General features: G+C 31.3%; 1 protein-coding gene across 1 annotated transcript; it reads right to left on the bottom strand.

Moving 5' to 3' along the window:
- Positions 1–2,265: 2,265 nt before the first annotated feature.
- On the bottom strand, positions 2,266–26,451 carry LOC143068782 (phospholipase B1, membrane-associated-like). Its single transcript, XM_076243080.1, has 13 exons — positions 26,270–26,451; positions 24,451–24,560; positions 23,025–23,076; positions 19,866–19,924; positions 10,972–11,039; positions 10,402–10,445; positions 9,776–9,884; positions 8,741–8,876; positions 7,638–7,795; positions 6,051–6,225; positions 5,646–5,744; positions 3,668–3,733; positions 2,266–3,099 (listed from the first exon to the last, which is right to left on the bottom strand). Exons 1-13 carry the CDS (start codon positions 26,322–26,324, stop codon positions 2,824–2,826), a joined length of 1,407 nt encoding a protein of 468 aa, XP_076099195.1. The 5' UTR covers positions 26,325–26,451; the 3' UTR covers positions 2,266–2,823.
- Positions 26,452–26,967: the final 516 nt, after the last annotated feature.

Below are 26,967 nucleotides of genomic sequence, written 5' to 3'. Positions count from 1 at the left end.
TTTCATGTCTGTGCCCTGTTAATTGTTTACTAGTATTTTAGACTTTAAATAATTTGGATAAATGTTTTACATTGTTATAAATCAAATATGAGAATTTGATTAAAATCGGTGAACATGAATTTGATAGCTAGTGCCCCTTTAATTACCATATTAATTCTAAATTTAGGCAACAGTATTTTAGTGATGTTCATGAATTGAATAGGATGATAAAAATTAGAATACTGTTATTCAGTTACCAATATCAAACATGTTCAAACCTAATCCATCGACATGTATTCTTTGATGAAAACTTATCTTAATGCTACAAGACAAATACTGTATATACATGCTTTAGGTTGCATGTAAACTGCAGCATATTGTTCATTTCTTTCATTGATGGCAAGAAAACTTTGACCAAAAAATTCAAACAAGTCAATCAGCAAAGAGGAAATGGCCTAGAAATTGGAACACTTTATTGATCCAATTATGGACCATTACGGGTGTTAAACGCTTCAGTTCATGAATATCAAGTTTCATACCAAATATAAAATCAAACCTTAAAAGCAAGTCGGGAAAGCTTTTGACGAAATACTTGTTCTTAAAAATCTAAAAAATAATGAACTTCGAGGAAAATTCACACTGAAAGTCTGTAATCAAATAGAAAAATTCAAAAGCTCAAACACATCAAGTGAATGGATACTAACTGTCATATTCCTGGCTTGTATGGCAGTTGTATAAAATGCCATTAAATTGACAACGATGTGTGAACAAAACAGGTATAATAAGTAAAAACGTCAAAAATCGGGATACAGCGGTTACCATTGTGTTAGAAGATTGCTTACACGCTACAACTCATCATTATCAAGCTGTGAAACAAATTTAAAATTAATCTCCATACAAGCCATGAAAATTTCGACGAAAAGGAATATTATAGAAAACCGCTTCTGACGAATGAAATTTTATAAAATGTTTACATTATTTACAAAACTAGGTGGATACGGCTGCTGTGGACCATAAATTCCTGATGGCACCATCAGCTATGTACTCAATACTTGACATGATTTATAACCAAACTTTTATAAAAAAAAAAAATTTAACAGTGTTATACAGCTTTTCGAAATTCATAAATCGATTGAGAGAAAAAAACTCAGGGTTACAAACCAAAACCAAAGGAAACCTTAAGAGGAAAACAACGAAACAACAGAAAAGAAACGCTAAAGTGCAACAAAAACAAATGACAGTGCTACACACACACAAACGATCTACCTAGTACCAGTATAAGATAACAACTGCCATTTTCCTGACTTGGTACAGGACATTTTTAGAAAATATGGTGAGTTGAACCTGGTTTTGTGGCTAGCCAAACCTCGTGATTTTATTGCAATGTAAGATATAACACTAAAATGACACATTACATGCAAAGACTACAGTACAAATAAATGCAAGAACATTCATAACTATCCGTTATAAAAAAAAAATATTATGAAGAAACTAAGGGTTCAATCCCTCAGGCAAAGTCGACCTATGATGAATTTTGGCTTTTGGTTTTAGTTATGTATGTCATTTACTACAAATGTTTCAGTTATTTATATAATCTTGGCTTTAAAATATTACGCATTTTGCTACCTGATGAAGCTGAATCCAGAAAAGTGCTTCAGAAACATAAGTTTGTTAAGTGTTGTTTTCATTTTTTTTTAATAATACTTGCTGAAACACAATAACTCATCATTATCAAGCTGTAGGTCAAATATAAAACCATTCTCTTCAATAGAATCCAAGAAAATGTCAGACTTCTACTCAAAGACGGACGGATTGAACCCAGCAGTTACTGGACCTGCTTTCGTCTTAGGCGACGAAGCTAGAAATTGTTCTACTGAACAAGTAAAGGTGGTAACGTGAAATTATCACATTTCAAGATTAAATGTTTGGTTCAAGAGGTTAACCATGAAGTCATGTTCTTGTCAGCAAATGTTAATGGTCTTCCGTATCTTAAATGAACAGAATAAATATTGTGTACAATTTTATTTATTCTTTTTTAATTGAACATTCTAAATACAAAAATACAAATTATATACAAACAATAAATTACCTGAATAACAATAATCTCATGAATCTTGACAATGACAAAATAAATTTTTTTATATATATATAGTATTGTTAAAACTTGTGACACTTGAAGAAGGCCATTTGTTGAGCCGAAATATTTGTCAGCACGATTTAATAACAACATTTTCGTATTATAACATCTTATATCAGTACCGTTGTGCAAATCTTTAGACTGATATATATATATATATATATATTAACACCTACTGGCATGTATAGAAATATATCTTTCACTACGAAATATAAACAAAAGATGTGGTAACCGGTCTTTTTAGAACCATTGGTATGCAAAACGTGATGTGTCCTCTTGTATTCACTATTCATAATACATAAATTAAAGAATATTGGTTAATGCTGCTTTTCAACTAAACTTGGTGATTTTAAAACCAAATTTTTTAATCAAAGAAAAATTTCTTGGGTAAATAACTAAATCAAATATAATCATTTGAAATAGACATAAAAAAGTATGTTCGTCAAGATGCAGTGCGCTCTATAATTAAACAGATCTTTCGTGCATTTCTAAATATTGTTTTAAAAGTGGAGATGTGTGAAATTATGTTTTAAATTTAGAACACTGAATCATTTCCATAAGAAAGATCATTGAAATAGATCATTATTTTTTTTCTTTAAGGTCTACAACAATTGGATATTTCAATAATACTTTAATGAGAAAAAATATTCTAACATAACACAACCTTAATGCTGTTTTATTTTAGCACTATAATAATCAATATCTGTTTATATTTCCGTGTAATTAGGAGAGGATCCTTGTAGTAGTTGATATCTCTCTACACTATTCTGTTTTCGTTTCTGTTTCAGGTAATAAACTGAAAGTGAAACTACAATCATAATGCACAAAGCACCTATAACAATCCCGGCAACTGATGTGCTACTAAATTGATGAGTTCTAGCATTTGCATCTGGCTGTCTGTTTTCTTGTCTGGTCTGTTGACGGTAAGAACCAAATCCTTCAACTCGTTTACTATTTTTCTTTGTATAGAAATATGGTTCTTCCTGAAGCAAGAGAAAATTCACCACTTTTTAAGGATTTCCAAATTACCTTCGTAAGATTACAAAATCGAAATACATTCATGATTACCGTAGTTGAAATTTAAATTACTAAATATGTAAAAAGTTAAATAACAAGTATACCGAAAATTCAAATCGGTAAGTCCCTTATCAAATTCATGACTTGGCACATGCATTTCCTTATGAAGAAAATAATAGTTTAAAGCTTGCTTTATAGCTACCTGAACCTCTCAATCATACCCGTGGCCAGGGCGGGGGGGGGGGGGCTTGGGGGGGTTCGGACGAACCCCACCTTGAAAACAAATAAGCACTTTTAAAGTCAACGTCCTGTTCGAATTGTGAATGTTAAAGTCTAGTTCCCGTGTTCAAATACCCCCCCCCCCCCCCCCTTTTTCTCCATTTGGAAAATATCCTGGCTACGGGCCGGTCAATTGTATGGCAATCACATAACTTCAAACTTGATCAAGACTCGTATGTGGCAATTGATGAACGAGACCATAATATCTTTATTTTGATTGTGACAACGTTATAACTATGAGATTAATACACTTACAGTATCAGGACATTCTGTTGGTTCTCCTGGTCTCCAGTATGTTCTCTTTTGTCCTACTGGTTCAATCTTGTTTTGAAAAAAAGAAGGAAAAATGGAATACATACAGGATAGCAGAATCAGAAAATCAGATAGAAGGAAAATCTTTTGAAAAATTATTTTAGTTTATTTTTTTTTTTCAAATCACATTTTTTTTTGCCCATTTTAGATACTCAAATCAAACGAACAAAATATGGTTAAAATACTATTTAAGAAATAAACAGTGATCTATAGCTCTTCATTTCTTCTTACTTTTTTTCTTACAGAGTACTTAACTGTATAGAAGTTTGGGTTAAGTATCAACTATTTATATGTCCGTACTGTGTTGCTACTTAAACGTTTCAGGTATGTTTCTAATTCATATCAAACTTAGCTTCATGGGCTCATTACCCTGCTACATCAAATAAACTGCATTATGATTCAATAACAACTCTACATAAACATGTATTAAAAAAAACAAAATATCAAATTCTAAAGAAAATTCAAAGGGAAAGTCCATGAATAATGTCAATAGTAGTATATCGCTGTTTAATAGTCATAAATCGACTAAAAACAAATCCGTGTCATAAACCAAAACCGAGAGAAAGACATCAACTATAAAAGGAAAACAACAGAACCACTGAACTGTTACAAAAACAAACACCAACATACATAGAAACATACTTATAACCCTGAATAAACAAGACGCTTAGTTATATCTTCTAACAGAACGACTAGAAAGTAATATTCCCCCACTTCGTGAAGTCATTTCCGAAAACAATTGGCTTAACCAAGCATCATGACTAGCTAACCATCAAAAATAAGGTCAACAGTAGTATACCGCTGTTCAAAACTCATAAATCTATGGACAAAAAACAAAATCGGGGTAACAAACTAAACCTGAGGACAACGCATTAAATATAAGAGGAAAACAACGACAAAACATTAAAATGTAACACACACAGCAACGGACTAAGCATAAGACAAAATCCGATGAGAATAACCAATATAACATCAAAACCAAATACATGAATTTGGGATAGAAAAGTACCGTGACACGTCTTATAGTAATGTGAATTCACACTCAAAAATAGGAGAAAACAAACGACACAACGGAAACACAACGTAAAAATGTTACACACACAGCAATAAACTATGATATAACAATGGCAATTTTCCTGACTAGGTACAGGACATTTTTAAAGAAAAAAATGGTGGGTTGAACCTGGTTTTGTGGCATGCCAAACCTCGCACTTTGATGGTATTGTTTAATATAACATTAAAATGACAACATACTAATACAGGACTACAATACAAATAAATAGCAGAACGTATTTGGCAAAGAAACACATGAATAATAGATAACAAAAGGCATCAGGTTTAAGGCATCAAAGAGTGTTTGGTCTTGACTATATTCTTATTAAATTTGATTCAGTGAATATTCATGTAACATGATTAAAATTATATTCAATATTGCGAAGAACCTTAAATAAAGACAAAAGTAGTATACCGCTGTTCAATAGTCAACTGAGGAAACGCAACAACCATAAGAGGCAAACAACGGAACAAAAGATACAATGCACTGCTATAAGCTATAAAAACAAACGCCAAAATAAAAAGATATGGACTACTTTTTACATCTGACATATTACTGACTTGGTACAGGACATTTTAAGAAAAATGGTAAGTTGAACCTCGAGACATGGCTAGCCAAACCTCCCGCTTATTGAAATGCTAAACATTCCACTAAATGCCAACATTACGTGACAAGAATATAGTACAAATGAATGCAAGAACACACAGGACTTGAGTGTAAGTATTGGAATGTTAATGTTAATAGTATTGTTGTATATGTATTACACTTTGTCAAACAATCCTACTTAATATAACGATTTTTTTACGATTTTCATGAAATCAAAATAAGTAGACGTAATCAAATTCACTTTATTTTAATAGGTCTTACCATGTTATCCCAAAGAGCACTAGCTGCAACTTGTTGCCCAAGCTCACTAAAGTGAAAACAATCCGGTGCAAAGTAATCCAAATCAGTAGAATTGTCTTCCTAAAAAAAAGAAACAGGTACTTCATTAGAAAACGTATAACAAAGCATTTGGAAAAAGAAAAATCTTTATAAAATGTAGTTACATAAGTTAAATTTATATGAGTTTGATTATTATCATTATTGTTATTTCCCTGTTAGTCATATAGCTGTTCACTTTATGTTCCTAATTAAGGTAATTGATACTTATTCACGAAAAGCTCCTCGAACGTACACAATTTACTAGGTGATTTACATAGACGAAACATACGAACGGCAAACCAAATTATAACCTTGGTATCATTGTTGAATTGTTATGTCAATACTTACATTAACTGGTATTTTTGTTTCAGAAAGGAATGGTTGATTGACAACAGTGAAATCGTCTCTGGTATCATAACGTCCAGAGTCTACCAAATCCTCCAAACCATTCTGGTATTGAATAACCAAATCTTTCAGTTCATCTTTATTATCTCCAGGAAAGGCACCACATCTACATGTAAAGCTGGGGAATAAAAAAATGTAAGTTTGATAATGTGTATTCATTAATTACCGGTATGTAAATAAACACAAATACAGTGCATCTCCCTCAGACAAATAAGCCTATTGAGTTGTTTCCTCAGGTTAGGTTTCACTTTTACAAAACTAAGGTAACAAGTGACTTACTACAGAACGTAATTGTGTACTTGAGTATAGATCGAATAGATAAATTAAAATCACCGAAGTGCAAATAATACTATGATTAGAGGCAACAATAGTTTACCAATGTCAAAATTTTGCAAACAAAGTTCAAAATATTGAAATTAATACCGGCTTCACACATCAGCGTATAGCTCCGACGTATGCCGAGCGTGTTAAAAACGCTGCTAATGCGCTAGTAATTTTGGATGCATTCAAACTGTCAATCATATCTGTAACGTGTGCACAACGAGCTTTAATTTAAAAAAGAAGATGTAGTATGATTGCCAATGAGACAACTGTCCACAAGAGACCAAAATGACACAGACATTAACAACTATAGTAGCGTGTATTGGGCGTACGAGAAGCGTACCTAAGCGTTTATCGGGAGTTCAAGAAACGTATGTTGGCGTATGCCTGGTGTTTGTCTAACGTACATGGAATGCACGCTACGAAGGAAAAAAGTTTCTTGAACGTATTTGAGACGCGTTCCGGTCGTATCTTGGACGTTCTATTATGGGGTGTTTGTTTAAGATAAAGTCGAACGACCTTGAAGCGTATACAACGTGCCCTTAACGTGTCGCAAACTTATCTGTAGTGTTTTCAACGAGCTTGTAGCGTATGTATTACGTGCATGTAGCATACAGGTATACGCTAGACACAAGCTTGAGCTGGATGAAAATTGGTATGCTGCATAAAAATTTCCTCAAGTTGTAGCGTTCAACAAGCGTATACCTTTGTATTTCGGCGTACTTCAAACATATGCAGCGCGCGTTTAACGATTCATTAGCGTTCCTCTCGCTTTGTCAATTTTCTCTGTACGTTTTGTGCACGCCGGTCCATACGCCAATGTCTGACGCCGGCAAGGTAAAAGAAAACAAGAGAATCCAATAAACTCCAAATAGATAATATTTTTGTCCTCTTTTTGGCTTTTTTATCGTGATAATCCGAATTGTTTGTATGTATACTTATGCTCCCAATTTCTGTAACTCGAATATAACAAATGAAGCCTATAATGAAAACCCAAAATCTGTATCATATGTTTGTACTACTATCCTGTGAAAGTGCATACTAGAAATTGCATAAAAGCGATTTTTAATGTTGTGCGTCGTTGATATCTATTGTTTTTATTTTTGTTACTAATTGTGTGCTATTTTTTGTCAGTTCTGTAATATCAAATATACATTTCTTTTTTTCTTTTACTACAGTACCCTCATATATTCTTCCAGTCATACTTACTAGTGAAGTGTATCACAAACTAAGTTTTCATTTAGTAATGGTACATTGCCAATATCTAGAACCTCCACCACATTAACAAAAGCTTTTGGTACTTCTTTATGGAAGATATCCAATGCCTCTGTGATATATCCAATATATTTTTCTACTGTATATTCCGGCTGCATAAAAAAAAAAAATAAGACAAATTAAATAATTTAAAATTGAATCTCTATTTCTATGAGTTATAATAACACTAGCTTGTGTTTTTCCAAACCTTTAAAAGATGGTCGTGGAGCATGGTATTGCTCACTATATTGCGAGTTAGACATTTGAGTTCTAGCAGGTACTTGATGGGTTGTGTTATCCAATTTCAAATTCCTTTGTAATGTGTTTTTCGTACTTTTATTTATCATTGGGTCACCTGTTTTTTTAACGAGTGATATTTTTACAACCTCTCATTAATCATTGTTTCTATGTTAAGAACTTTAAAACTGAATGAGTCTAACAACCAAAAAAATTTAGTATGGTAAAATCAACTATTGAAATTCAGGGTTAAACATAAGGTAAGGTATTGTATTAATCCTTGTTTTACAGATTAAATTACAAATATTCAGACATTAAATCATTTTGGACCGTAAAAATGTAACAGGTAATGTTATCTTAAAATATTACGCTATCAGAACAGAAACATATCATTTAAAGCTCATTATCGTCCATTGGGTGGACAGAAGGAGATGTATGGATCACACAGGCAATTATACACGTCTTCTTATTATGTTATTACGGTTATATGGATATATAGTAAACTGTGTTATAGAAAACATAAATTTTAGAATATAACGTCAACAACCAAACAAACGTGTTGCTTTTTTTGTGTTTTTTTTTTCTTTCTATTGGTTATGAGGCACTCCTGATGCTATTTTTTAAGTTTTCTTCTGAAATATGCGTATATACAACTTTACTGTTAAAGACATGTGCAGAAACAGATTATCGGTCCCTGACCAACGCAGTTTTCTAATTTTTACATATTCTAGAGGTCAAAAATGAAATAAGCATGGAAACATTTAATATCATTCTTCCTGTGAGCAATAAATGTACATGGTATTATCATTGTAATTTGTTACCCTGTCACCACAATAGTCACACAGATCATTTCCACCAATGAACATTGTTATAACTTTCCAGTCATTCACGAAGTCAACTCCTTCTTTACCAGACTTCATTCGATCTACTAGTAATCTGGCTTGGAATGGCATGTTTCTAAAGAGACAAAATATATAATATTTAATTCAGTTCAGTGAATTCTTACCTTCTGATTAACCATTTAACACAGTAATTTTACTACACATAAATGAATGGTTGCAAGACGTATTACAAATTTCAAATCTCTGGATACAAACCCTATTCTTTACAGTGATTTATAAAATTTCTTTTTTTTATACATCATTAAACAGTTGCCCAAATAAGAGTGAGAGTGTAATTATTGTAATCAGTTCGTGGTCGTTTTTGTTGGATAATTGGAATACTTCCTGGGAACATGTTTTCTTATTATTGCAAAATGTTTTGGACAACAAAATACTGTTTATATTCTGTTGGTTTCAAATTCTATTTTTTTTTCATATTTAGAACTTGTTAACATAAAATGTAATGTGTGCATATAATAATCTGTCATTACAAGATCATCTCATTCTAGTAAATAGCATATATTCCTAATATCTAGAACTTCGAAAACATTGACAAAAGCTTTTGAACCTTCATTTTGAAAAACGTCTCAATTCTCTATGGTATATCTTAAATATTCACAAAAGTTTTATCTTTTAAAAAGATTAATAAAGTATCACTTTTTGTTAATTTAAGAGCGACATGAAAGCTGAAAGTACAGAAAAGTTTTAACATTGAAGTTGCCCAATATATGCAACAGTAATTTACCGATAACAATAATAGTCAGTCGTGGCAATAATAGTCAGTTTACAGTTGAACTAAAATTATCATTTGATATTCCCGGTTTCGTTTGTTTAATTGTATTTTGAGGTCAATCTTTTTTTTAAATCATCTAGCAGTAGCAAAGTGAAAAGCTGTTTTGATTTATAAAAATTCTTCTTTATATATTCTGGAACTGGTATTTTTGTTTATTTCTTCTTGATATATCACAAACGAACCTGGCCTCATTCCCTGGATCTGCCACGTTTAAATGAGCATTCTCACTTTCAAAATCACCACTTCCGACAGAAAATCCTACCAGATTTGGATTAAATCGTTTCAGCATATCTAAATAATGATCAAAAGCATAGAATGTATCAAAGTATTAGCTTAAACTAATTTGGGTATCTCCGTTGGACAATAGGTCGAATCGTTTATCTTATTTCTTTTATCTATTTGTTAGTTATTGTTGTAGTCATTGTCTAATTTTATATTCCTTAAGGCATGGTTCAGTTTTGCCTACAAAGGTTTATCAAAATCATATTACTTTTACAACGCAAATTTTTAAACCATGTCCTTGTATTTAATCATGTATGGTTTTTCCTGTTACTTCATTATTTTTATTTAATGAATAGTTATTCATCATTTACACATTTGCCTTAAATTTGAATGTTTTCTTTTATGATAATAAACAAATATGTACAAAGTTCTAATGTCGATATTTCTGACTTTGGTTTAAAGGTGTCCAGAAGTGTTATGTGTAATATATACCATGTTCTGTCGTTTTCTGTTTGGGTTTTTGGGGGGCTAAAATTGAAAAAAAAAATGTCGATTTGTAAGTGATATTTTTTTATTAAAATCTTACTTGCTAGTGTTATATGTTCATCAACATCGCCATCGCCACCAACACTGAAATAAATAACTGTTTCTTAGTGATATCATTTTATAAAGCTAACCATACAAAATTTTAATCCTGGTATCTATGATGAGTAATTTTTATTATTGGTTGATTGATATTGCCACTTTCTGTATTCACCAATACAAACATTTCAAAACAATCAAACTACGATTGGTAAATAAAATTTCTGTCGTTATATATGACACATCATGTTTTGCAATGGCAAAGTTTTGATCTTTCGAAAGGTCATAATCCATTCAGCAAACGCGTTTATTTATGACTTTTATAGCAAAGAAGAAGTTTCTTTCGAAGTTTGAAGAAATCTGCTACACATTATTTGAAAATAAAACTTTATAAATGCTAACAAGTTAAAACGATCTAGCAGCGTCACATGTTTGTGTTGTTGGGAAAATAAACTACATATATTTCCTTCATATCTATGACACTCTGTATTCCTCACGAAACCACCAATCTATAACAACTCTATAAAACCCAAAATTAAATATTTTGATAAATAAATTGGATTTCAAATGTTACCTCCAGGAAAGTCCCCTGTCCTGCCTTAGTAGTCCAATAGGTGTTTTTGCTGTAATACCAGTTCCAGCCTAGAGTGAAATATAGAACGAATATTTGAATAATTTGACAGATTTTGAAAATACAGAGAGAACACTGTCGTCTTCAATACGTCTTGAAATAACGTCGTACGTAACATTACATGATTTTTATTATAATTATACCAGTCGTGCCAGTCTTATCCAGATTGTAAATGGTTGAGCTTGGCGTTTTTCGTGTGAGTTAGCTTACTAACTTAGTAACCTACATGAATGCTCGTAATGAATAAATTAAAAAATTTAGGATTTAAGTACCGGTCTTTGTAAGAATCATGCAGGTTCCTGTTGATGGGCGATTCATGACCCTTCTTCAAATGTCTTTATATTTTGTTTATGATGAAGGTATGGTATGAAAATAAGTTTTCTGTATTAATTTTTTCTTTTCAACTTTGGTTGCCATGGAAACCATCCTTACAAAATTTTGCCTAAATACGTCCATAAGTAGCCTTTGAAAATTGAAATATAATGGATTTTAAAGAACCATAGAAATAAAGTTAATCAATACAAACAATATGTATATTTACAGTATTGACAAACACAACCCCAAACTATACAAAAACGTTAAAATTTTGAATTTACTAAATGGTTTGTTTCCATAGCAACCATTTAAAAATGTGTTAAAATTCGAAAATGAAAAATTTCAAAAACTTTAAAATTTTAAATCTGTTTATCTCCCAAGACCAACAATACCATGACATGTCATTGACAAATTTTGAAAGACCACATTCTATATATTCAGAAAATAAAAAGAAAGTCGTGTGTTTTTTTTTCTTTAAAAAAATAATTTTAGTCAAAAATTGTCAATTTTCACCAAAATTCAGATTACCAAACAGATGAATACTGAAACATTTTGAACTTAAAAAGCTAAAACATTCCATTTATGCGTGCATTCCTGACACAAATTTGGTAATTATAAATGAGAAAATATGATTGATAGAGATATTTTTGTAGAGAAGGACTTTTTTTCTTTCTGGGCATGGTGCCCCCCCTTTTTTTTCAAAATTCAAAAAATCATTAATAAATTTAAAAGATGGAATTCAATTGTGAACATTTTGAGCATTAAAACATGAAATTTCTTCAAAGGGTGAGGGCAATAATAGAACCCCCTACACCATTTTTATATATTAGATTTTTTTTTAGAAATGGGGAATGTGTCAAAGAGAGAACAACCCAAACAGAAATTTAAAATCTTTAGATTCTATTTCATGGTCTTTAAAATTGACTCTAAAGAACCTGAATCGATCACCTGTAATTTTTGGTTAAATCTTGCATCAATGATTATTTGTCCCTTCAATATATATCAATGAGTGGCTTAACAATTCCATTTAAATGTTCTTTGTATCTGTCGTTTTTTCTTCAAAAGCAAAAAATGAATTTTACCCCTATGTTCCATTTTAGCCATAGTGGCTAAGTTTCTTGAAGTACAAGGAAATAAAAAACTAAATTTATACAAGATTATAACTCCCAAGTTGGGCTGAAATTGATTAAGCATATTCAATATCAAAAGAAGATTTTTTTTTAAAGGAAGAAAACTAGATGAACAAATTGTGAAAAATTTCTTTAAAGGGCTATAACTGCATACGGATTCAATTGACAATTCTGGTCATATAAACTTATTTGTAGATCCTACTTTGCTGAAAGTTGTGCTGTTTACAGTTTATCTTTGTCATTAATAATATTCAAGATAATAACCAAAACTGCAAAATTTCCGTACAATTAACAATTAAGTGGCAGCAACCCAACAATGGGTTGTTAGATTCATCTGAAAATTTGCTCTTAAAAGGCTTTAGTGTTTGAGATATGAGCTACACACTGCATTTTACCCCTATGTTCTTATTTTACCCATGGCGGCCATGCTTTTTTACAAAATAGAAAATAGAACACAAACTTAATTCTAGATATCCTAAGGATCATTCAGTTTATAAGTTTTACTGGAATTGGTTAAGTAGTTTCAGTGGAAATGTTTCAAATATTTTACACCGGACAGACGACAACGGAAGCAAAGTGATGGCAAAATTCACAGTTCCTTTGAAACGGTGACCTAAAAAAACTACGTCCGTTCTATCAGAAATAAACTGAAAATAAAAAATAAAAAATTTGTACCATCGAGAGCGCTAACAAGGCAACTTTCCATAAATTTTAATATTTTTAAGGGTCATAACTCTTTTAGAAAAGTCAATTGTCCATGATTATAGAACTCATCCGAGATATTGTTGATATTAATCTAGTGGATAAGTTTTATTAAAAATCTGGCAAGAATTGTACCTGTGGGAGCGTTAAAGGGGCTATTTTCCATAAATTTATTATTTTCAAGGGTTATAAATGTTTTTATTAAAGTCGATTGACCACCAATATCTAACTTGTTCGAGATATTGCTTATAATAACCTAAAGTATTAGTTTCTTAAAAATCTGACATAATTTGTACATGTGCGAGCGCTGCAAGGACAGCCAGATGGACACAAGGACGGATGGAAATCAAAATTTTAAGCAGACCATGTTTAAACGAAAAAAATTAAGTTCTAATTTCGATTTTTATTAATTGAAAATTTTTTGGTCGCATATTGGTATCACGTTGGCGTCGTCGTCGTCCGAAGACATTTGGTTTTCGCACTCTAACTTTAGTAAAAGTAAATTGAAATCTATGAAATTTAAACACATGGTTTATGACCATAAAAGAAAGGTTGACATTGATTCTTGGTGTTTTGGTCCCAACAGTTTAGGAATTAGGGGCAAAAAAGGGCCCAAATAAGCATTTTTCTTGGTTTTCGCACAATAACTTTAGTATAAGTAACCAGATGCTCCGCAGGGCGTAGCTTTATACGACCGCAGAGGTTGAACCCTGAACGGTTGGGGCAAGTATGGACACAACATTCAAGCTGGATTCAGCTCTAAATTTGGATTGTGATTAAATAGTTGACACAGCATAGGTTTCTGACACAGAATGAATGTGTTCTAATGAACTTAAAATTTTTGTTTTCTCTTAGAGCAATTCACTATGCTGTTGAATATTAATCCTCTCAAAAAAATGTTTGAAGAAATTTTCTTTTTTATTTATGAAATTTCAAATGAGAAAAATTGAACCCAATTTTTTTAATCACATCCCCCTTTCCCTTATTCCAAAACTAATCTCAATTAAAATTTCTAATGGAGTTTGCAACAATAACTACTCATTTAAATACATCATAAAATATTAAGATGTAAAAAAACTGCTTGTTATCACTGAATGGTAAAGATTATTTTAATTTATCAGTTGGTAGTAAAAAGTGAATATACATTGTATATTGTATATAACAAAGATTTAAGTTGATTCTGGACAAAGAAAGATAACTCCAATTAAAAAAAAATCTTGCTATTGCACAATATTTTGCAATTAGATATTTCTTGCTTACTATTCTGGACAAAGAAAGATAACTCTAATTAAAAAAAAATTTGCTATTTCACGATATTGTGCAATTAGATATTTCTTGCCATTGCGCAATACTGTGCAATTGAAAAGACTTGCCAATGCACAATACTTAATATAATAATTTTAGATCCTGATTTGGACCAACTTGAAAACTGGGCCCATAATAAAAAATCTAAGTACATTTTTGGATTCAGCATATCAAAGAACCCCAAGATTTCAATTTTTGTTAAAATCAGACTAAGTTTAATTTTTGACCCTTTGGACTTTAGTGTAGACCAATTTGAAAACAGGACCAAAAATGAAGAATCTACATACACAGTTAGACTTGGTATATCAAAGAACCCCATTTATTCAATTTTTGATGAAATCAAACAAAGTTTAATTTTGGACCCCGATTTGGACCAACTTGAAAACTGGGCCAATAATCAAGAATCTAAGTACATTTTTAGATTCAGCATATCAAAGAACGTAACTGATTCATTTTTTGTCAAAATCAAACTAAGTTTAATTTTGGACCCTTTGGACCTTAATGTAGACCAATTTGAAAACGGGACCAAAAGTTAAGAATCTACATACACAGTCATGACAGTTAGATTCGGCATATCAAAGAACCCCAATTATTCAATTTTGATGAAATCAAACAAAGTTTAATTTTGGACCCTTTGGGCCCCTTATTCTGTTGGGACCAAAACTCCCAAATCAATACCAACCTTCCTTTTATGGTCATAAACCTTGTGTTTAAATTTCATAGATTTCTATTTACTTATACTAACGTTATGGTGCGAAAACCAAGAAAAATGCTTATTTGGGTCCCTTTTTGGCCCCTAATTCCTAAACTGTTGGGACCTAAACTCCCAAAATCAATACCAACCTTCCTTTTGTAGTCATTAACATTGTGTTTAAATTTCATTGATTTCTATTTACTTAAACTAAAGTTATTGTGCGAAAACCAAGAATAATGCTTATTTGGGCCCTTTTTGGCCCCTAATTCCTAAACTGTTGAAACCAAAACTCCCAAAATCAATCCCAACCGTTCTTTTGTGGTCATAAACCTTGTGTCAAAATTTCATAGATTTCTATTAACTTAAACTAAAGTTATAGTGCGAAAACCAAGAAAATGCTTATTTGGGCCCTTTTTGGCCCCTAATTCCTAAAATGTTGGGACCAAAACTCCCAAAATCAATACCAACCTTCCTTTTGTGGTCATAAACCTTGTGTTAAAATTTCATAGATTTCCATTCACTTTTACTAAAGTTAGAGTGCGAAAACTAAAAGTATTCGGACGACGACGACGACGCAGACGACGACGCCAACGTGATAGCAATATACGACGAAAAATTTTTCAAATTTTGCGGTCGTATAAAAAGAAATCTATAAAATTTTAACATAAGGTCTCTATGACCACAACAGGAAGGTTGGGATTGATTTTGGGAGTTTTAGTCCCAACAGTTTAGGAATTAGGGGCCAAAAACAGGTCCCAAATAAGCATTTTTCTTGGTTTTTGCATAATAACTTAAGCATAAGTTATTAGAAATCTATGAAATTTTAACACAAGGTTTATAACCACAAAAGAAAGGTTTGGATTGATTTTGGGAGTTTTGGTCCCAACGAATTAGGGGCCAAAAGGGTCCAAAATTAAACTTTGTTTGATTTCATCAAAAAATTAATTATTGGGGTTCTTTGATATGCCAAATCTAACCGTGTATTCAGATTCTTAATTTTTGGTCCTGTTTTCAAATTGGTCTACATTAAGATCAAAAGGGTCCAAAATTAAACTTAGCTTGATTTTAACAAAAAAAGAATTCTTGGGGTTCTTTGATATGCTGAATCTAAACATGGTCATAGATTTTTGATTATGGGCCCAGTTTTCAAGTTGGTCCAAATCGGGGTCCAAAATTATTATGTTAAGTATTGTGCAATACCTCTGCGGTCGTATAAAGCTGCGCCCTGCGGAGCATCTGGTTTATTTATAAAAATACTATTTTTGATATAACAAAAATAAAAAAATAAAATATTTTTTTTGTCTTAAATCAGTGGTTTTGATAAGATAATAACACTTTGTAAAGATTAGACAAATGGGACAGTTTTAATCTTGGTACAGTCATGACAGTGTTTCCAATTTCATTATCTATGGAAAATACATTGCCTTGCATCGTTTCTTTTGTGGACTAGTATACTATTGCACAGAGTCAGATTATGTACACATAATGGCTGTTACTATTTACCTCCCATGTAAATCGACATGTATCGAAACCTTTATGCAAACACTTATTTGTCACTATGTCGATTTAACTGTGCTAAAATTGAAATTGAAGAAGAACTACAGAACCTTTCTTTTTATTCTAATATATAATAATCTAACTTATCTAAAAGATTTGAAATAAATGCGGAATGTGTCCATTGGACACAGATGATGCTCCCGCTTCCATATCATAAAAGTCATAAACGGACATGACTGAAGACACTTACCAATTGTGTACTAACTTTTATGGTGATAAGAATTGTGTAAAAGTTTCGTAACATTTGGTTGAGGCAAACTAAAGAAAGAAATACAAAACAAAAAATTCAGCAACTTTTTCCATCTATAAAGAGGCATTGCATAGAACAGTGAAAGTTACACCACCAAAATTCAAAGTTGATCTGCATTTGGTGGTTTTAAGCATTGTGTATAATTTTAATAACATCTGGTAAAGACAAACTAAAGTTAGAGAACAGAAACGGAAATTCAGCAATATTTCTATTTGTAAAGGGGCATAACTCTTGGACGGTTTAAGTGACACCACCAAACTTAGTCTTGTTTTATGGTAATAAGCAATGTGATTAGGTTTCATAACATTTGGTTGAGGCAAACTAAAGATAGAGAACAGAAACCAACGTTGGGACATACTGACGGACGGACAAGGGTTAACCTTAATGCCCCCTCCGCCACTGCGGGGGCATAAAAATATGTAAATATAACAATTGATTAAATTAGGCAAAATTCAAGAATGGCCATTGCACATGGTTGTCATAAAGGTTTGAGAATCAAAACAGTATACAATAGTTCGGACCAGCAAATTTTCCTCAGGGCCACAAGGATAATATTTTTGAGAACCATAAAAAAACGCGATTATTCTGCGGTATACAAATAATAATTCAGTTAGGTTTTAAAAAAAATAATAGACAAGCTGTCCTTTTCCACCATATACAATAGAAACATTGACAAATTCTTGCACAATTAATGTAGATCGTTGGTATATATTTCTTCAGATAGAACATGTAGAATTTGTATGCCCCCACTGTAGCAAAGGGGGCATTAAGTTGTACCCTTGTCTGTAAGTACGTCCGTTCCAGAGTTATATCCTTATACAAATGGAAAAAAAATGCTGACTTTTTTGTTTCCGTTCTCTAACTTAAGTTTGCCACAACCAAATGTTTTGAAACTTATACACAATGCTTATTTCCATAAAATTCAGAACAGTTAGAATGTTATTGGTGTAACAGGTACTGTCAATAAGTTATGCCCCTTTAAAAATGGAAAAAATGCTGAATTTTCCGTTTCCGTTCTCTTTTTTTCGTCTGTCTGACATAGTTCATCTTACCCTGACCTCATTTTCTTAGAACATTGATAATGTTAAGTTAATATGATACTTGTATTAAAATCTTTACATAACACTTACAGAGTTTCAAAAGTAATTCAATTATAAATAAAACCAACCAGACATTTCAGGGAGAGTGTTCTTGTTTAGCAGATCTTAGTCTAGGGTTAAAGTTTTTAAAGCATCAATCTGTTTCAAAAACCAACAATGAGTTGCATTAAATTGTTACTGTAACTTCTTTATAGCCATTTTGAAAGAGAAATTATCCTGAGCTATTTTTTTTTAAATGTTCATTAAGATTTGTTTTATAGATAATCATGTTATGCTCATTGTTGAAGGATATACGGTGATCTGTGGTTGTTTATTTCTATGTCTTTGCTCTCTCTGGTTGAGAGTTAATTGTCTCATTGACAATTACAACACATCCTCTTATCTTTATACATAGACTTACTAGTAATTAAGTTTTGGATTCAACTTTATTCTTTTTCACTGACAGCATCAGTCTTAGACACGACAACGGGTTATGCGTATTACCATTTTTTTTTTTAAACTTCTGAGAAATCTTACATATAAGATTGAAGGGAGGGGGTACATATGCTGCCCTCAACTTTAGAAGTTGTGCTATGCTTAAATTCTTAAAATACTTAGTTCACAAGTAAACACAATGAGATACCACATTTCTTTCAACAAATTTTATAATTTTGAAAAAAAAAAAAAAAAAAATCGAAAAAAAAGGGGGGTGCACCATACCCAGAGTGATGATTTTTCATTTTGTACAAGTATATCTTCATTTATCATATATTCTCCTTTAAAATTAACAAATGTGTGTCAGAATTGCACATATAAATGGAATGTTTTAGCTTTTTAAGTTCAAAATTTTTGATTATTCATCTGATTGTTAATCTGAATTTTGGTGAAAATTGACAATTTTTGACTAAATTTTTTTTTTTAAAGAAAAAAAAAAAACACACGACTTTCTTTTTATTTTCTGAATATATAGAATGTGGTCTTTCAAAATTTGTCAATGACATGTCATGGTATTGTTGGTCTTGGGAGATAAACAGATTTAAAATTTTAAAGTTTTTGAAATTTTTCATTTTCGAATTTTAACACATTTTTAAATGGTTGCTATGGAAACAAACTATTTAGTAAATTCACAATTTTAACGTTTTTATATAGTTTGGGGTTTTGTTTGTCAATACTGTAAATATACATATTGTTTGTATTGATTAACTTTATTTCTATGGGACTTTAAATTCCCTTATTTTATATTTTCAAAAAGGGTCTTTTTTCACATATTCAGGCAAAATGTTGATTTGATGGTTACCATGGCAACGGGCATAATACAGGGAAAATAAAGACAGAATTTTGACCATCTACCAAAGTTCTTATGATATAGGGCAAAAAAAATTACTTCTGTGACATGCCATGAATCACCTTCTGCATGATTTTTACAAAGACCGGTACTTAAAGATATCGGAAGCGCTTGAACTTGAACTTTAGTAAGTGCAATTGCGTGAAAAAAGAGATACTTCAGTTTACTATTTCGGCGAATTGAACTTTGACTTAGGAAATCACTTGTTTTTGCAAAACGGTATTTGTTAAACTTCGTGATGAACACCTGACCTTAGGTACAATCTACAATTCTCTACAAATAAAATTAATTTAGATAATGTAAGTAGTGGGACAAACAATACCTATTACAAAATATATAGGATATAACAACCATCTACAACAATGTAATAAATGCGAACAAACATAAGATCTGTTCTAAATAGGAATTGAACAGCAGCTTATACTAGTCACTTTTGTAATTTTAATAATATTACACTTACTGTGATGGAATCGCCAATAGCAGCAACCACGCTTATGTCAGCTGGTGTCAATTCATGAACTGAAAAACGAAAAATGAAATCCATAGGGTACTTCAATGAATATCATTCTCAAAACGGGGTTTCCGTCAACTTGTTTCTGCGCTTCATTTTACGACAATATAAAATGTAAGAATATCGTGTCAATAGAAAGTAAAATCTCAAAAATACTGAACTCCAGGGAAAATTTAAATAGGAACGTCCTTAATCAAATGGAAAAATCAAAAGCTCAAGAACATCAAACGAATGGATAATAGCTGTCATATTCCTGACTTGTAACAGGCATTTTTGTATGTAGAAAATAGTGGATTGTACCTGATTTTATAGCTAGCTTAACCTCTCAATTGACAACGATGCGTGAACAAACTAAAAAGACATGATATGCAAAGATGTCAAAAACAGTGGTACAGCAGTCAACATTGTATTATAATCTAAATCACTATAAAAACAAATAAACATGTAACAAAGAAGCACAAAAAGGCATGTATCATATTTAGTTGTTTTGTTTTATGAAAACTAGAGGGTACTTAATCAAGTTCTATGGAACAACGACAATATACAAAAGTAAGACTCATGAGAAACCGTCACGATACCAAGTAGCCATGGATTTTTTCTAAGTATATACAGGTACAGTGTGTGTCTGTTTTCTCTGAACATACTATATAAAAATTAGTTTTCAATTTTCCATTGATATATTGATATTGGGTTTTAGTGTCCGGCTATCAGGGTGGACCCTTAAAAACTAACATCACTTTTTTATGCTATAATTATTTAACTAAACAGAGAACATTTAAGTTTTGAATGTCTTATAATAAACATTCTTCGACAGAGCATCTTGATAACACCTCTGTTTTTCAACTTTTGGGAAAACTTATTTTTTAAGATAAGTTTTTGATTTCAAATATTTTGTCCTAGAAGTCACTACGGAAACATTTATTGGCGAAATGAGAATTTGATGCAGAATGGAGTAAAAACCAATTTAAGACTCAAATTGTGGTCATATTAAAATTTTATGATATAAAAGTTGAAGTTTAAGGCTTTTACGGCCTAACGTGTAGCTTGTCCTTTGTACCGTTATTGGTATTAGTTAAATTAGTACAATTAAATGCAATTGGTTTTTACTTAATTAATACCACTACAGGTGATGTATTAGTCACCACGGAACCTGTCTCATAATATAAACTAGGATTTGGTTTTTCAATGAAAATACATATTGATGGTCTAAATGTGCATCCGGGGCAGTAAAATATATAATTTATACTGAATAATGTAATTAAAAGTAAAAATAGAAGTGTTTTCAATGGTTACTAATATCTATAAATTATCTGGCCTTTGAGATAGTCCTGTGTATATTGATAGTATTTTTATCTACATAATCAGTTAAACAGATACATGTGTACATACCGGGTACATGCATCTTTTATCTAGAGCATACTATTTTCGACTTTGTAACCATTCTAACGCATAACTTTAATATTTATGTGTTGTTTACATGATGACACGAGGTCAAGTATAATACATGCGTCTGTTTCAACCGCCTCGGCAGTCTCGTGAAATCGTATTCACCAGCTTGATAACAGGGTAGTGGTCTAATCCTCGGTATAGCCAAGACTTGAAATTTTATATTTTACATCTTACCTCTTAGAACGAGGCATTTAGTAGTAAAATCAAAGACTTATCGGCTTGAAGTCAGAACAGTGTGTCTGGTTGGGATGGCATGTCGTATTGCATACTGTTACCGCGTACACTACTACGAAGAGTCCGACCCTACTTATTTCTCTTATACAAAGCAAGGTTGATATTGCTCGTTCTGGTAAATTTTATAACGTTTACTACTCGACGTTAAACACAAATCCGTTCATTGACCATCTTTTTCCAATAAAAAATAAGAATCAAAATCGCTCTTATTAACATTCCAAATCTAGCTTTTCAAAAACCACATCTGTTCACAAGTGATGCAATACAGTAACACATATATCTTTTATAAAAAAAAACAAGTGAAACTGCGAGCTACTGCTCACTGATGATACCCCCGCCGCAAGTGGATAATATTAATAGTGTAAAAATATGCAAGTGTTCGGTAAACAGGAAGTTGTCGAGTGATGAATCTGAAAACGCATCACACGGTATAGCTGACTTATATAAATCCTGAAACCAAATTTCAGAAATCCTTGTATTGTAGTTCCTGAGAAAAATGTGACGAAAATTTTCAACTTGGCTATCATGTGTAAAATCATACAAGTGTTCGGTAAACAGGAAGTTGTCAAGTGATCAATCTGAAAACGCATCACACGGTATAGCTGACTTAGATAAACCCTGAAACCAAATTTCAGAAATCCTTGTATTGTAGTTCCTGAGAAAAATGCGACGAAAAATATTCATGGGACGGACGGACGGACTGACTGACGGACTGACGGACTGACGGAAGGACAGCAAGAGGTAAAACAGTATACCCCCCTTTTTTTAAAGCGGGGGTATAAAAATGAAATTTATAATATATATGTAAGACTCAGATCGACGTCCGGTCTCTAATCGATGTTCGTTCCTCAAATCGACGTCCAAAAAAACACATTTGGCTGTACTTCTTTATTTTGTCTATTGTTGAAGATTGAATAATATCCTCTAGATGTCGTTTGGTTTTCTTTGTCGTTAGGTTGTTTTCTCCTTGACATACACTTCCAATGATGTCATTTATTAACATGAATAGGAATGACACACTACTATGTAGATCGATTCGATTAACTTTTTATCAAGATAAACTTTAATATGCATGATACCTATTTCAGGTTGAAAACAATCTAATAGAAATTATGTATAAATGTTTAAGTCATACAAATCCAGTACTTTATTAATTATTGATATTGGACATTGATTAAAGAAAACTACAACAATCGGACGTATTTGCCGTCACAATGGACGTCGATTAGAGTATCAAAATATTGGACGTCGATTTGAGAATGTAACGTCAGATTTGGACGTCATATTGAGAAACGGCTGTCGATTTGAGGAACGGACGTCGATTAGAGGCCGGTCGTCGATCTGAGTCTAACATATATACCAGCCAATTGTATAATATTGACAGAATGCGGATTCATAAACAACATATGTAAAAAGTTGTATTACCATTTGTTGCGTTCTTGCTTAATCTAAATCCTTCGCATGGAAACTGGACGCTCTGAAATTCACAATATGATAAAATAATTAATTAAAAACAATTTTCATTAAAAAAATGTTTTACAAGTCTTCAAGAACTTTGGAGACGGTTGTCAAAGTACCTAAACCATAAAGGATAAATTGTATTATTGGAAACATCACATTTAATGAAGCGGAATAAACTTTTTAAAATGATATGATTTGCATGCACAAAGTTCATCAAGAATGTTATATAGAGTGAGAGTTTGGACAGCAAACAAAACTGAAGTAAAAATTGAAGATAAAACAAAACCTATCATAACAATACAACCAAAATAAGTCTAAGATTAAATTTTGTCCGAAGAAGTTGAAAATTGAGGCTATGTGCAATTACATAAAAAATTATGAATATGAACGTTTTTTTCACTTGATATTGTACTGAAATGAATCAGAGATTATTCAAAACAAAACAAAAACAACAAAAATACATTCTAATTGTATCATCTGATCATGATTTCAATATCAGATGAACTGATTTCATATTTTCGCTATGGAATCTTTTGTTTTCTTCATAACTTTTGTTTTGTGTGATATATGATAAACGTGATGATTTTTAAACCTCCAATTTTTTTAATTATCCCACATTTCCTAAAGAGTTTATATTTCTCATTTAATATGACATGCCAAAATATTTTATCAAAATCGAGATTTACAAAATGAGATTTCCTATGTTATTATTTACATGCACCTCCTATAAGTTGTATTGGTTTTGGTTTGAAATAAACTATTACTTTAGTTTAATATTTCAAAAACAACCTTTAAAAAAATCGTGAGAAATCAAACTTCACTGGTTCTACTGTCGACACAACGTACATGTGATCGTAAGAAACGGACATGTATAAAAAGCGGGAACTATGGAAAATAACAGTATATTGGATAGGGGAAGGAGTGATATTTTGCAACAGGCCATCTATCAATCCTTTGCATGGACATTTTGTAATGTTGTCACTTTAACGTACAGAGACGTGAAACTCTTCCTTAAACATGCTTTAGTTGCACCTTTCCGAAAGGACGTGACTTCGTATCTATACATCATACAAAACCAATAGCCGCTTTTAACATGGGTTTTAATTGACGGAATGCAGAAATCCAGTGATAACCATGCATAGTTCTATGATCCATTCAAACCTTGGAATTTAAATTTCTCCTTCTCGTTTTCTTAATACTCTTCTGTGCCATTGGCTTCTAGGCACTCTAAACATTTTGAGTTTTGTGACGGTTGAACCTGATGATGGTTATACAGAAAAACACGTTCTTGTGTACTAAAATCGGCGTTTTAAATAGTTGACAGCATATTAAATACTTCTGCTTGTCAGTAAAAATAGTACATCAAAAAAGAATTTAAACGTAATTTTACCTTTGATTTTGCTCTGTTGAATTTTTTAATATGCTGATCGAATAGTTTCATAAATGTTTGGTTTCTGGATTGTTCTTCCAAGAAATGTTTGTATTCTTTAAACTTCAAAGCTGAAAAAGAATAGCTGACATAAGCATTGTGTTGAACATTATACATGTTATAGTATGTTTGTATTCGTTTATTCTGGGACTATTAGGTCTAGTCCGTTATTGATGTGACTGCTACTTGTATCAGCCTCTATTGGAGCATGCAACAAAGAAAAAAAGATGTTCAATTTGTTTTTAATTTATTTTTTTTATTTTTTTTTTTTGGGGGGGGGGGGGGGGGGGGGGGGGGGGCTTCTTAATACTTCAGATATGTTACCATTACCATTAAAACAAAATTCAATATCCGGTATCTTCAATTATTCGTCGTTGTAATATGTTCCACTTCACGAACGCTATCGAAAATATTTGATTGTGATTTTAGTAATTTAGCAATTTTATAAAGTAAAAATCAAAACTTTTAAATGGTTATTAGTTTTATATATTTTCTTTAAATTGATTTTTGAACATTGACATTTTCTTCGACAAGTTATAGTCTATACTGTATGAAGGTAATAGTGTTGAAATAATTGAAAGATATGTGCCTGATATAATAAAGTTGCATTAATAGAAAGGAAACACACACTTAAAAAAATACAGATTTTGGATATAAGTGTTTTAAATAAACAATGTTTCCAAAACAAACTCATAAGGATATTATTTAGTTTCTGACTTAGTAGTGGGACATTTGTGTTTAATGTGCAAGTATGTCTTTCAATTTGACACAGTATACTGAAACGCAAAGGATAGACACTAGCTTGCAGTTGAATATGTTGTATATAAATTTGGATAGAACGCCTGACCAGTTGCATTCACGGTCAATTTATTTACTTTATCATATCTTTTGCATCTATATACATATTACCTTAAACATATTTTTTATTAAATCTAAATGGACAACTTTTTATTTACTTGTACAAAATTTTAAAAGTAATTGTTAGAATTTGTTTGCTCTAGTATCATGTGTATACAACATGGATAACGTTACTACACACTCGATATAAAATACGTATATAAAAACCTGATAAATAAAGATTTATTTTTTCAAAATGTATAGGCTTCATATGGAATAAAATTGTAGTAAGAGTCTAAAAGAATTCACTTTCATATAAAAATATGCATATGAAAATATATATATATAATAGATTTATTTTTTCAAAATGTATAGGCTTCATATGGAATAAAATTGTAACAAGAGTCTAAAAGAATTCACTTTCATATAAAAATATGCATATGAAAATATATATATGCATAAATGTGTATTATAAAAAAAACGTTAAAAAAATGGTATACGCAAATTAGTTTTCTTGTGAACAAATAACTTAAATAATAGAAAACAATATACTTTCCCGTATGGAAATTTCAAACCAAGAATACGTACATTGGGAAAAGGTCATTTAAATTATTCAATATCTTCATTTAATAGATATGTATATGGATAAACTCTGGTCTGTGAGATTAAACTGTTAAATGATTTATGTCTTTCTTCAAACCATTTTTTATATCGTGTAGTACATGGACTAAACAATTTGGTAAGATTAATATAAACCTGTTTAAATCGGCGTCACAGTGACCACACTATATAAAAGATGACCTATAAAAAGTATTAAATTTATAAACATCTCAAGTGAAAAATATTTATTTACGCATGTCTCGTAATCCAGCTTAAATATCACTTTAAAAAGTATTTGCGTTAAAAATACATATTTAATAGTTAGATATGAACTATTACTTACCATATACTGTGGTAAAGAACAAAATAAAACAGCAGAAGTACCGCAAACGCTCCATCCCCCCTTATTTATCAGTTAACCGATATGATACACAAATAAATGCAAGTTTTGTTTATACAAACTAATCACATGATCACAGTTATAAATAAACGTCACGAGATGAAATTGATTACGTTATTATCCTGGTGAATGAGCTGATATATCAAATATAATAATCAACAACTGAACTTACTACGAGAAGACTTTTTAAATGTATACTTTTAAGACGTTTTCCAGGTCACTTTGGCACATTGACATAGTGATATCGATCCATGACACACTAACCAACATTCTATAAATATATAACATCATTTAATTTATTATATATATGTAAACATTCTTTATGTTAGGGCTAAATGTAAACATTCTTAATTTTAACCTTTTCAATGTATTCATAAACGTTATTCTTTTTAGAAATGTCACTGCAATTTTCCTTTGCAGTTTTGGTACAATGTATGACGTACAGATCTGGGTTGAAAATGATTACAGTTCTTCTGAAAAACGGAGGAAAATATAGGCATATTTACACGGCTAGTATAATCAGCTTCTTCTTGTATGATTTTTTAAATTTTATGTTATTGTTTAAACAAGTAAAAAATGTAATCATCAATCTAATCGTTTTACGTATTACAAGATATCCTTATTTAAAATAGTAATAAAAA

This window comes from Mytilus galloprovincialis, chromosome 3 (genome assembly GCF_965363235.1).
Source record: "Mytilus galloprovincialis chromosome 3, xbMytGall1.hap1.1, whole genome shotgun sequence".
Lineage (NCBI taxonomy): Eukaryota > Metazoa > Mollusca > Bivalvia > Mytilida > Mytilidae > Mytilus > Mytilus galloprovincialis.
Note: the sequence above shows the minus strand (reverse complement) of the source record. Positions and strands in the feature narration are given on the sequence as shown.

Bases quoted from the DNA above. Each gene is read 5' to 3' on its own strand.
- LOC143068782 (XM_076243080.1), bottom strand. From the start codon at position 26,324: ATGGAGCGTTTGCGGTACTTCTGCTGTTTTATTTTGTTCTTTACCACA. The intron at 19,925-23,024 runs GTAATACAACTT...TTCGTTTTTCAG, and splicing joins AAGCAAGAACGCAACAAATG to TTCATGAATTGACACCAGCT. The intron at 5,745-6,050 runs GTAAGTATTGAC...TCTTTTTTTTAG, and splicing joins AAACAAAAATACCAGTTAAT to GAAGACAATTCTACTGATTT.